Source organism: Dendrobates tinctorius, unplaced genomic scaffold, assembly GCF_039654945.1.
Source record: "Dendrobates tinctorius isolate UK_male_01 unplaced genomic scaffold, ASM3965494v1 ptg000017l, whole genome shotgun sequence".
NCBI lineage: Eukaryota > Metazoa > Chordata > Amphibia > Anura > Dendrobatidae > Dendrobates > Dendrobates tinctorius.
In genome coordinates this window covers 9,849,425-9,862,750 of record NW_027361685.1, presented here as the reverse complement: position 1 = coordinate 9,862,750, position 13,326 = coordinate 9,849,425, and the positions used below count along the sequence as shown (strand labels likewise).

At 42.2% G+C, this 13,326-nt stretch overlaps 1 protein-coding gene across 1 annotated transcript in view; it reads left to right on the top strand.

Annotated features, from left to right (window-relative positions):
• The window catches only part of LOC141082275 (uncharacterized), a 135,620-nt gene extending 127,551 nt beyond the window's left edge, over positions 1 to 8,069 (top strand). The window contains exon 10 of the mRNA XM_073566216.1: positions 994 to 8,069. Coding sequence (XP_073422317.1) covers positions 994 to 2,330 — 1,337 coding nt within the window. The 3' untranslated portion in view covers positions 2,331 to 8,069. The remainder of the gene's footprint in view (positions 1 to 993) is intronic.
• Positions 8,070 to 13,326: the final 5,257 nt, after the last annotated feature.

Sequence of the window (13,326 nt, the reverse complement as noted above, 5' to 3'; positions counted from 1 at the left end):
GGAAAAAACGGACGCGCCGCATTGCCATCCGGCGCAATGCGGCAGCAATGATACAGCACGGGGAAAAAGCCGGATCTGTTCGTAACAGGCACCGGATCCGGCAGTCTGGTTTTTCGCCGCACCATGCCGGATACCGAAAGCCTGAAGTGTGAAAGTGGCCTAAGATGGCACCTAGTGACAGAAGCAGCCATCACAGGAGCAGATCCCAGAGAAAATGGGACATACCGTTTGCGCAAGTCTCAATATGACAAAATGTCAGAAATCCAGAGCAGTAGAAATCCTCATAAAGTGACTACATTTTGGAAATTATAACCCTCGGTCAATTAATCTATAGGAGTAGTGACTATTTTGACTCCACAGGCACTTTGCGGAAATTAGCACACAGGGGATGTTGGAGAGTGAAGATTACAAATGTGCCATATTATTGCCCAGCACATAATGTCCGGATTGTGCTCCACTAGACACGCACATAGAAAACTAAGTGGGTCCTTCTCATTGCAGTGATGCCAAATACATGGATGGTAAATGTGGTTTAGGTACACTGCAAAGCTCAGAAGCCAGGGGGAGATTTGACTTGGAAAGAGTGCATTTTGCTGGATTTGTTTATGGAAGCCATGTTGCTTTTCAAGAGTCGTTGAGCTGCTAATAATGTGGACATCTGTTTTTTCTATGACAGATGATGGACCTGAATGGGAACTTGTTTTTTGTGAGATGAGTAGGAGTTGTTATTGGTGGTATTTTTGCCTACATATCATTGATGGGTTGCTTTTTATTTATTATTTTTGGGAGGCAGAATGAACAAACAGTTGAACATCACACACTACTGGTTCATCCAACAAGGTTTTCTATTAGACTGTGAACGGTCATTGTCTTGGTCAGTCATTCAATATTTTTATATAATTTTCCATTTTTACAGACAGTTTAAGTAGCCATTTTCAAAAATATAAAATTCAAGGATATTATATTCAAAATAATTGTTTTTTTTCTTAGCAGATGACTCTACCAGGAGATCAGGACAGCTGATATCTTCAATTTTTCAATCTGATGATCTTGAAATCCTACAAGATACAACAGAAGTGATTGCTATTACTCCAGATATATCATCATTCATTCACAGCAATGATCTGTCATCTGATCCTATGAAACAGGTCCCATCTTCTGATTCATTACTGACTACTAAAGAAAATCAAAGTCACAAAAGAGGCATTAAAAAACAAACTGTTCCTAAAGAAAATAAGCCATTTTCACATTCAGAATATAGAAATAGTTTTCCCCTCAAAAAGTCGTTTCTTAAACATCAAAAAAATCACACAGCGGAGAAAAGATTTTCTTGCTCCAAGTGTGGGAAATGCTTTAACTGGAATTCAGAACTGGTTAGGCATGAGAGAACTCACACAGAGGAGAAACATTTTTCCTGTTCAGAATATGGGAAATATTTTAAACATAAAACTAATCTTGTTAGACACCAGAAAATTCACACAGGTGAGAAACCTTTTTCCTGTTCAGAATGTGGGAAATGTTTTATACAGAAATCAGATTTTGTTAATCACCAGAGAAGTCACACAGGGGAGAAGCCTTTTTGCTGTTCAGAATGTGGGAAGTATTTTAACCAGAGATCATCTTTGGTTAAGCACCAGAGAATTCACATAGTGGAGAAGCCTTTTTCCTGTTCAGAATGTGGGAAATGTTTTATACAGAAATCAGATTTTGTTAATCACCAGAGAACTCACACAGGGGAGAAGCCTTTTTGCTGTTCAGAATGTGGGATGTGTTTTCACCAGAAATCAAGTCTAGTTATTCACCAGCGAACCCACATAGGGGAGAAGCCTTTTTCCTGTTCAGAATGTGGGAAGTGTTTTAACAAGAATTCAGATTTGGTTAAGCACCAACGAACCCACACAGGGGAGAAGCCTTTTTCCTGTTTAGAATGTGGGAAGTGTTTTATCCAGAATTCAGATTTGGTTAATCACCATAGAATTCACACAGGGGAGAAGCCTTTTTGCTGTTCAGAATGTGGGATGTGTTTTCGCCAGAAATCAAGGCTAGTTATTCACCAGCGAACCCACATAGGGGAGATGCCTTTTTCCTGTTCAGAATGTGGGAAGTGTTTTAACAAGAATTCAGATTTGGTTAAGCACCAACGAACCCACACAGGGGAGAAGCCTTTTTCCTGTTCACAATGTGGGAAGTGTTTTATCCAGAATTCAGGTTTGGTTAATCACCATAGAACTCACACAGGGGAGAAGCCTTTTTCCTGTTCAGAATGTGGGAAATGGTTTACACATAAATTAAATGTTGTTAGGCACCAGAGAACTCACACAAGGGAGTAGCCTTTTTCCTGTTCATAATAATAATACTAATAATCGTTATTTATATAGCGCCAACATATTACGCAGCGTTGACAGTTTAACAGTTTCAAACACAACAGTCGTAACAAGGTCAACAATAATACACAACCAGAGGCAAAAAAGACATACACAAACAGCAGGGATCACCATGAAAATAATCACAAATTTTTTTTTTTAGAACACACAAAGCACAAAAAAATACTAAAAACATTTAAAATATACAGTGGTTAATAACCATAAGCTGTATACATGGGAGCAAACACAAGCCCTGTACAAAATCCGCTAATTATGCACAGAATGTCACATGCAGCATGTCCACAATATATACCATTATAATAAGAAGAGGTCTTGTGTTAAAGTACAGGAAAAATTCCTAGTTGTAAATTCGATTTATAAACACAAGAAATACAAAAAAATGACCTATACAAATATAAGACAGTATTTTTGCACCAGAGTGTAAGCCTAAATTCCTAGCTGCAGCCAATGATAATGTGCAGATAAACTATACAAAATTGCTGAAGCAAAGAATCACAGCTATAGATAGTAGGGATAGGGTTAACAGTCCATTAGGATAGAGGTTGGAACACCAACCAATATCCAATAAATCAATATACCAAAGGGTAAAAAATAGCGCCAGTAGCAAGAAAATTAGCAACCCTTCCTAGAATACTTTACCACCCCAGCAAGCTGAAATAGGAGATACTCATTCAGTATAGATAGCCACTATGCATAGATGAGTATGGAGGGGCATAGTGTCGCTCCCATAACCCGACGCGGATCGTCACCGTCGTGACTTCATCGGGTGACATTGTGATTGTTTTCATGGTGATCCCTGCCGTTTGTGTATGTCTTCTTTGCCTGTGCTTGTGTACTATTTAGTTAAGACATTCGGTGGTTGGGTCCCTCTCTATTGGTTTGACTTCTTGATAGTGCCCTCCGTGATTTTGTAATACAACGTTAACAATAATACAATAATTAAAGCAAAATAAAACGACCCTGCTCATGAGAGCTTACAATCTACAGGCTGGGCTATTTATATGGCTACACCTAAATAAAATGGGAATGCTTGGTGACCCAGATCGGTGCGCTGAATTTGCAGAATGGGCAAAACAAAAATTGGAACAGGACCCTCAGTTTGCACAGAACATTATGTTCAGTGATGAGGCAAACTTTTTTGGGTGGGCCATTTATATGGATACACCTAAATAAAACAGGAATTGTGACAGTTTTCTTGCGTTCAACAGACATCAAAATAATTTCTATCCATTCCTCACGTGTTAACCTGTGCAACATGTCAATGGCTGTAAACAAAGAGAAACTTGAAAATAACTCATGAAAGAATACAGTTATGTTAAAACCAAGAACACTTTTGTTTTTCTTGTGAAATTCTCAATAAGTTTGATGTGTCACATGACCCTCTTCCCATTGAAAAAAAATAAAGTTGGATCCAAAATGGCCGACTTCAAAATGGCCACCATGGTCACCACCCATCTTGAAAAGTTTTCCACCTCCCATATACTAATGTGCCATGCCACAAACAGGAAGCTGATATCACAAACCATTCCCATTTTATTAAGGTGTATCCATATAAATTGCCCACCCTGTACAATGAGGTGGGGGAGATAAAGTACAGGTGTGTATTTACAATGATAGTCCAGTCATCTTGAGGGAGTGGCGGTTAGATAGAGATAGTGAATTGGCTACATACGCACACTTACAAATAAAATGTTTTTTGATTAGGGAATGTGATAGGCCGCTCTGAACAAATGTGTTTTGAGGGAATGCCTAAAACTGGGCAAGTTGTGGCTGGTCCAAATTTCTTGTGGTAGAGCATTCTAGAGGATTGGTGCAACACGGGAGAAATCTTGGAGTCGGGAGTGGGAGGTACGGATTAGTGCAGAGGTTAGTCAAAAGTCGTTTAAAGAGCACAGCGATCGGCTAGGCCGATAGACAGAAATGAAGCAGGAGATGAAAGGGGGTGCCGCACTGTGGAGAACTTTGTGGGTGAGAACAAGTACTTTGAATTGGATCCTATAATGAATGGGCAGCCAGTATAATGACTGGTATAGAGCGGACGCATCCGAGTACCTATTAGCCAAATTGATGACCCTGGCTGCTGCATTAAGGATGGACTGGAGAGGGGAAGTCAAGTGAGGGGGAGGCCAATTAATAGAGCATTACAGTAGACCAGGCGGGAGTGTATCAGGGTGACAGTGAGGGTTTTTGTTGTTTCCATGGTGAGAAAAGGGCGGATTCTAGAGATGTTCTTTAGGTGTAAGTGGCAAGAGCGAGCAAGACATTGTATATGGGAAGTGAAGAGGAGATTGGTGTCAAACATAACACCCAGACAGCACGCCTGCTGCCGGGTATAATTATGGTGCCACCCACAGAGAGGGAAATGTCAGATTTAGGGAGTTTAGTAGACGGTGGGAGCGGAAGAAGTTCAGTTTTGGAAAGGTTGAGTTTCAGATAGAGAGCGGTCATGATGTTGGAGACTGCGGTCAGACAGTCACTGGCGTTATGTAGTACAGCGGGGGTAAGGTCGGGGGATGACGTGTATAGTTGTGTGTCACCAGCATAAAGATGGCACTGAAACCCAAATCTGCTGATAGTCTGTCCAATTGGGGCCATGTAGAGAGAGAAGAGAAGGGGGACAAGTACTGGGCACTGAGGTACCCCAACAGTGAGAGGAAGAGGAGATAAAGTGGAGCCAGTGAACAAAACACTGATGGAGCAGTCAGAGAGATGGGAAGAGAACCAGGAGAGAGCAGTGTCCTTAATGCCTAGTGACTGGAGCCTAGAGAGTAGGAGATGGTGGTCAGCAGTGTCAAAAGTTGCAGAAAAGTCAAGAAAAATGAGAAGAGAGTGGTCACCGTTACATTTTGCCATCAGAAGGTCATTGGTCACTTTAATGAGTGCAGTTTCAGTCGAATGTAGGGGGGCAGAAGCCGGACTGTGAAGTGTCTAGGAGGGAGTGAATTGAGAGGTAACAGGTAAGGTGGGAGTAGACCATGCACTTCAAGAGTTTAGAGATGAAGGGGAGATTGGAGACTGGTCTGTAGTTGTTTGTGCAGGATGGGTCGAGAGCAAGTTTCTTTAATAATGGAGTAATGATAGTGCGTTTGAAAGAGGAGGGGAAAATGTCCGATGAGAGGGAGAGATTAACGATTTTAGTTAGGTGGGTTGTGACGACTAGAAAGAGAGACTGGAGTAGATGTGAGGGAATGGGGTCAGTAGAGCACGTAGTTGGCCAAGAAGAGAGGAGCCTGGAGACTTCTTCTGTGATGGGATCAAATGTGGAGCATGAGCCAGGGGAAATGCAGGGAGGGATGAGACTCACAGCACCTGGTGTCTGGGAGTGGATTTCCTGATAGATATTATCTATTTCCTCTGTAAAGTGGGAGGCCAGGTCATCAGCACAAATGTCTGTGATAAGGGCTTGTGCTTTTGGCCTGAGGAGGGAGTGAATGGTGTCAAAAAGTTTATTGGGGTTGTCGGATAGTGAGGAGATCAGGGTGGTGAAGTAGGTCTGTTTGGCGAGGTGAAGGGCAGAGTTATAGGTTCTTAACATAAATTTGAAGTGGATGAAGTCTTCTGGTAGGAGAGTTTTCCTCCATAAGAGTTCAATACTCAGAGCATTGCTGAAGAAGTTGAGTTTGTGATGTGAGCCAGGGCTGTTTTATTCTGTGCTTGGAAGTTCAGAGGTTGGGGGGAGCGACTTGGTCAAGGGTGCTTCTGAGAGTGTCATTGTAGTGGTGTACAGCCAGATCAGGAATGGAAAAAAGAGGAGATTGGGGACGGTGATGAGTGTAGGGAGTCTGAAAGTGTATGAAGGTTAATGGCTTGTAGATTTCTGAATGTGTAGTAGGTAGGAGTGTGCTGGGGTGGGCAAGGAATTGTGAGCGTGAAGGAGAGAATGTTGTGGTCAGAGAGAGGAAGCAGTGAGTTATCAAGGTAGGAGATTGAACAGAGCCAGACAAAGATCAGGTCAAGGGTATTACCATCTTTGTGTGTTTGAAAGGTTGAGAGCTGTGGTTAGTAACAGAAGCTGGGATACAGATGTGGAAGTAGGGCTGTTAATGGGGATGGTGAAGTCTCCCAGCATAATGGTTGGTAGTTCTGAAGACATGAATTGCGACAGCCAGGCAGAGAAACAGTCCAGGAAGTGGGTGAATGAGCCTGGGGGCTGGAATATGACCACTACTCTGGGGGAGAGGGGACAGAAGTGCCTGATGGTGTGGTCCTCAAAAGAAGGGAATGAGAGTGATGGAACTGGGGGGATGACCTGGAAAGTTCATTGTGGGGACAGAAGTATGCCGACTTCACCACCAAGTCTGTTTGTGGGTCTTGGGGAATGGGAGAATTGTAAGCCAACATGGGAAATGGCAGCAGGGGAGACAGGGTCAGAATCCTGAATCCAGGTTTCAGTGAGGACCAACTGATTAAGAGAGCTATTCAGAAAGTAATTGTGCAGGAAATCAAGTTTGTTACATACAGACCGTGGATATCAGCGGGCACAATTAAAAGAAGGAAATGAGGGAGTGCAGCTAATATTGATAAGGTTAGTAAGGTTTCGATGTGAAGTAGGGTAGGGGTTGAGGGTTTGTGGACCAGGATTGGAGAAGATGTCCCCTAAAATCAGTAGGAGTAGGAAGATAAAGAGCAAGTAGTTATTGGAATTGTCAGAAGTTTTTTGTGCGATGTGTTTAGGCAAGATGGGCTGAGGTTTTTCAGGAAGGTGAGAATTGCATAGGAGCTGTACATGGGAGAGGGAAGTATAGAGGGGCTGATGTGTATGAGTCTTAATGGAGGGGGGATGGGGCAATGAATGTGGATGGCAACGGAACACAGGGGGATAGAAATAAAGCACATGGCTAAAAGGGAAAGCAAAGTGTGAGTTACCTGGCTCCTGCCCTGACAAACTGCCATGGATTAACTGCTTCATCTATATGCTTAGCTGCTGGGATGCTTTGCTGAGGAGATGCGTGCACCCCACATGGCATGCACACCTTAGAATGCTTCTAAATTTATAGGCCACACTGCAGGGTCAGGAGAGAGGGATTGTGGGAGCTCATTTGGGATAATTTAGCAGCTGTTCCAACACCAGGGGGTGGATAGATGATCAAAAACAATTGTCCTGGTACCATATCTATGCTATAACACCTTTCCCAAGATAATATCTACAATGACCCCAGCCATGGATGTACAGCAGTGAGTATTGAGTACAATGCAACAGATGAATTATAGAAATAATTCAGCAAGCAGAGTTCTATGTTATATGACATTAAAGTTGTTACAGGATAACTTGGCAGTAGTTGATAGACAGCAGAGTTCTATGTTCTATACCATTAAAAGAAATGTTGCAGGATGATAAACAGCAGAGAACAGCAAGCAGAGGTTGTACCTGTGTGAAGAGAGAAGATGGATGTTAATTCCCTGCCATGGATTAATTGCTTCTTCTAGATGTTTAGCTGCTGGGATGCTTTGCTGAGGGGATGTGTGCACCCACAGAATGTGGGAAATGTTTTACACAGAAATCAAATTTTGTTAAGCACCAGAAAACTCACACAGGGGAGAAGCCATTTCTCCTGCTTAGAATGCGGGAAGTGTTTTAGCCAAAAACCAGATTTTGTTATGCACCAGAGAACCCACACAGGGGAGAAGCCTTTTTCATGTTCAGAATATGGGAAATTTTTCTTTTATTTTTTATATGTATTTAACTGTTTTTATTGATTTGGAAGTTTTAATAAAGGGAGGAGTGAGGAGGGAAATGTAAGGTTTTAGGAAAAGGGGGAGGGGGTACAATAAGGAGAGGGGGAGGAAAGGGAAGGGGAAATGGGGTGACAATAAAAACTAGAAAACTCCAAATATACATTTCCATAGCTTTGCATATGAAATTAATGCAGATGTAAACTGTATAAGCTTTATCTAACATAAGTTTATAACATAAAAAAACTGTTGGCACTTAATGATCAGTATAATAAAAAAAAAGGTTATGTGTTGACCAGATCTGTTGGAGTATTCCATCAGCCGTACCATAGCGCAGATGTTGTTTATTATTTGGACAATAAAGTATATCTTTGGTTTAAGCCGTAACTGGAATTGATTTCCATTTGTCCCATTTCTTTGCGTGTTTCTTTAAGTTATCATTAATAATAGCGAAGCGTAGTTCCAAAGAGTAGTGCGAAGAGATTTTCTCCAAAATGTCTGAAAACTTTGGCACATCCACTCTTTTCCAGTACAATGCCCGGGAATTCCTAACCACCAGGAAAATATGTATTATAACAAACCTTATCGAAGGGTCGAACTCTTCAAGGTCAATAGAGAGAAGAGCGGCCTTTGGAGTTAACGGGTAATGCCTCTTGAGAAGGGAGTCAATATATTGATAACTGTTTCCACAGGCTTTTAACTTTAGAAGATTACCGTGTAGTCCGCGATTTCTCCAACATAAGGGTGAGTTCTTTTGGTCAATATGAGCTAGGCGAGAAGGGGTGTATCGCCATCTAACGAGGGTTTTATAGGAAGCCTCGTGAAGGATCATAGAAATATTGGACGAATATGAGTTTCTGATAGCGTTTTCCCATTGTTCGTGGTTAATAGAATATTTAGTTCTGATTCCCACTTTACCATATACGAGTTTTTATGGAAGGTATTATCTTTATTTAAAAAACTATAAAGATTTTTGGTGCTCCATATAAATTTATTATTAGGATTTTCTAATAATATGGCAATAATTTCTGCCTTCGGATTTTTGTTGCTTATAAATTTACCAATGCTATCTTTTAAAATTAAAAAGAACATAAAGGGACACTTATAAATCACAAGACTCACCGCGTGCAGAGAAACACAGGGGAAGAGCTCGGAGCTGGGGGGCAACAGGGTGAAGACACTGACAACAGATCAGCAGGCAAGGCTGAGATACAAAGGAAACCATTGCCACCCGCTCTCCAGACACCAGTCTAAAGGCACGGAGCTGCAGCAGCTCTAACAGAAGGAATGAAGTGCACGGCAGTCCTGTACTCGAGCTGTCCTCGCTGAGACAGTAAGACAACAAACGCTGTGCTATCTGAATAATCGCACATTGGCCTTAAGAGAAATACAGCATCAAACATAATCCCCTCAAGCTATTAAGCAAAACCCATCTCTAGATGCATAACTTTCGTGGAATTCTCGTTACATTACTTTTACTGAACTCTCGATATATAATTTTGCTGAAATTTCGTCACATAATTCTTTATATAACCATTACTGATCGCCCGGACATTTAAAGGGCAGGTGTCTGTTAAGTAAAACTTGACTCTCGGGGCCTTCAGGAGGCGGAGCTTGAAGATGGCCGCATTTTAATTGAGCTCCCTGACAGCAGATTGAATCCGCTGCCATCACACCGCAGCACTGAGCGGGCAGCAAGGATAAGGCCCGGGCAAGATTCCCCTGATAGCGGGACCAGCTCTCCGGGAATCCCGGAGGTCCTAGGCGCAGGCAGCGCTGACATCCACGTGAAACGTGGATTCAGATACATGGGGTACACGCTGGAGTGCTCCCCGCTGCATCACTGGATTGCAAGGTAACCGGGGCAGTTACATGTGAGGCAGATATTCAATAGCGACGCCACTGCCAAACCTACACAAGCTCATCAGGTCTCTTTTTCACTATGGAAAAATTCGTAGCCAAATCTGGAAAATCCAAAAGACCCTCGACTAGGCACCAGAATACTACCTCCCCACCTAAGATGACCGCTGATGCAGAACGGGAGGATACGCAATCTATTGCTCAGGCCATTACGGATATTTTAATGCCGAAAATAGACTCTCGACTGGTGGCATTTCAGTCAACTTTGGATGCTATCGCCGCTCAGGTTAACACACAGGGGCACACATAACAGCTGCAGAACAAAGAATGTCAGATCTGGAGGACATAGTTACAGAGCTCTCCAGGAAGCTAGAACGGAGGGATAAAGATGTCACATTTCTTCTGGATAAAGTCGAGGATCTAGAGAACAGATCTTAGCGTAATAATCTGAAGCTTGTTGGTCTCCCCGAATTGATCAAAATGCCTGATTTGATGGGGATAGTGTCAGAATGGCTCCCAAAGCCACTAAATTTACCACTGCCCTCAGGTGCCCTGAAGATCGAGAGAGTTCATCACCTGGGCCCTCCTAGGAATGATATGGATTCCAGACCACGTCCGGTAATCTTCAGGGTCCTGGATTTCCAAGATAAAATCAGATTGCTATCGGCATACAGGAAGAAGCAACCATTATCCTATGAGCATCATAAATTTTCTCTTCCAGGATTACTCGGCTGCGGTGGCAGCCAAACGTAAAGCTTTTCATCCCGGATGTGCCATGTTGGTGGATAAAGGTATCCGTTTTGGGCTCCAATTCCCTGCAATTCTACACTTTTCTTTGAATGGGAAAAACTGGATCTTTACGGAGCCAGAAAAGGCTTTGCAGCATCTTCAAGCAGATAGTCAAGCTGCAGTGCAGACCTCAGACAAGACCTGATGAATGCAATTGACGTTTTTCACCACTTTGTCACCTAGCAGGGTGGCTTCGCTTTTGTTCGCTTTTGTTGTCTTTGACGCTTAGTGTTGTGTTTTATTTTGTTGAGATATTAATCTCCTTTCTCCAAACAAGTTCGCCATCATATCTCCTTTGAGCATGTTTCCTGGCGGGGTTAGATTGTTAAGGGTGGGGTGGGTGAGTTCCTACATATGTTCATCACACCTTTTTGTTGATGTGGCCCCTACGCCCACTCGCTGGGATGGGTATGGGGTTCATACGTATCTGATATTATTTGGGAAGATTACACCACGTTCTGGTATAGGTTAAATGATAGATAATAGCAGTACTTCTTTGTCCACAATGCATTCATTATATTGGTGTTCTTGGAATGTGAATGGCCTAAACACTCCAGTCAAGAGGAAAAAGGTTATGCATTACTTACAACGCTTTAATTTTCATATAGTCTTTTTACAGGAAACCCATTGGGTGAGGGATAAGCATCCATCTTTATTCAGTGAAAAATACATGTTGTGGGCTGAGGCATCATATTCCAAAAAACAGAGAGGGGGTGGCGATACTTATCAATAAATGTCTTAATTATGATATTTTGGACACCTGGGAGGACCCAATGGGGAGAATTTTAATAGTCAAAATAAAAATAGGAGTTTGCTATAATTTGGTAAATATTTACGCACCTAATGGCCCAGACTCGCAGTTTCAGACTCAGTTACTCTCTAAGTTGGCGGGTTGGGACACAACCAATTTGATAATTGGGGGGGACTTTAATGAAGCACATGATATGTCTATGGATAGATCAGGATTACACAACCATGGAGCTACCAAACATGAAGGTCTCATCCAGAGGCTGATGGATCATTTGGGGTTGACGTATATTTGGAGGTGGCAGCATCCTACTGATAAAGATTTCTCGCACTACACTCATGTTCATAATACACATGCAAGATTAGACTATTGGTTATTGGGATTATTGATGGTGTCCCTTGTTCTATCAACAGATATCTTGGATGTTCAGATATCTGATCACGCCCTGGTGGTTTTCAAATCTAGATTGGTAAATCCGGCATGCAAGGAAAAGAGGTGGAGGCTTCCCTCTTAACTATACTCGTCTGATGATTTTAAGGCTTATCTGCAGATGTCGTGGAATACATACAAAGAAGACAATTAGGGAGCACTGTGCTGATCCTCATTTATTTTGGGCCGCCTCTAAGGCAGTTTTAAGGGGACAAGTCGTCTCCTATGTCGGGAATAAATGGAAAAAATTATTAGAGGCCGCGTTGGCAGCTCAGGAAGAATTGACCCAGGCATATATAAATTTAAAATGTTCTAATACCCCCACAAATAAACAAAAATTCATAGATGCTAAAGAGACTGCCGAAAATATTGAGCACGAGAGAGCGCTGTACAGTCTAGACTATCAAAAACACAAATACTTTAAATGGGGGAACAGGCCGGGAAGGTTACTGGCCTCTCTCACTAAACCTTTCAGACAAGCAACTAGGATTGCCAGAATTCGTAATCAAAGTGGCACGGTCACAGCGGACAATGAACAAATAATAGAGGAATTTAGATTTTTTTTGGATCTTTGTATGTAGGAGGGGAGAGGAGATTATGGAGGCATCATGTTTCTTTGGGGATGGGGTGGCTCCTAGTATTACGGAGGATCAGAGAAACCTCCTTAATTCACCCATTACCATTACGGAAGTTCTGTCGGCCACCTCTACTCTTAAGATTTCTAAGGCACCGGGTCCAGATGGGTTTAGTAGAGAATATTATAACATCTTAGGCCCATGGGTAGGTCCACACCTAGTTGAGATATTTAATGGAATCATGGAAAAGGGTTATATTCCAGATAGATTTAATGAGGCTTGTATTATTATGCTTCCTAAGCCTGGGAAAGATCCATTGCAGGTGGAGGGATACCGCCCAATCTCACTGCTCAATGCAGATTTTAAACTCTTGACAAAAATATTGGCAACCAGGGTTCAGCAGATTATTCCTAAGTTAATTTCACCACATCAGACGGGGTTTGTACATGGGAAATCGATAACCTATAATATAAGAACAGCAATAGGTACAATATCTAGTTGTAGAGTCAATAAGGGCAAAAGGAACATAGTGGTGGGTCTTGATGCAGATAAGGCCTTTGACAGGGTCTCCTGGAATTATTTACATAAGTTGTTGGAGCTCAGAGGGTTTGGGTCATGGCTCTGCAATGCTATTAAATTGTTATATAGGGACCCCACATCTAGGCTTTTTAGAAACAACACCCTGTCAGTGCCCTTTGCCATTCGGAGGGGCACGAGGCAGGGATAATAATAATAATAATAATAAATTTTATTTCTATAGCGCTGACATATTCCGCAGCACTTTACATTTCGGAGGGGATTTGTACAGACAATATACATTACAGCATAACAATAATCACATAGATCATAACAGATACCAAGAGGAATG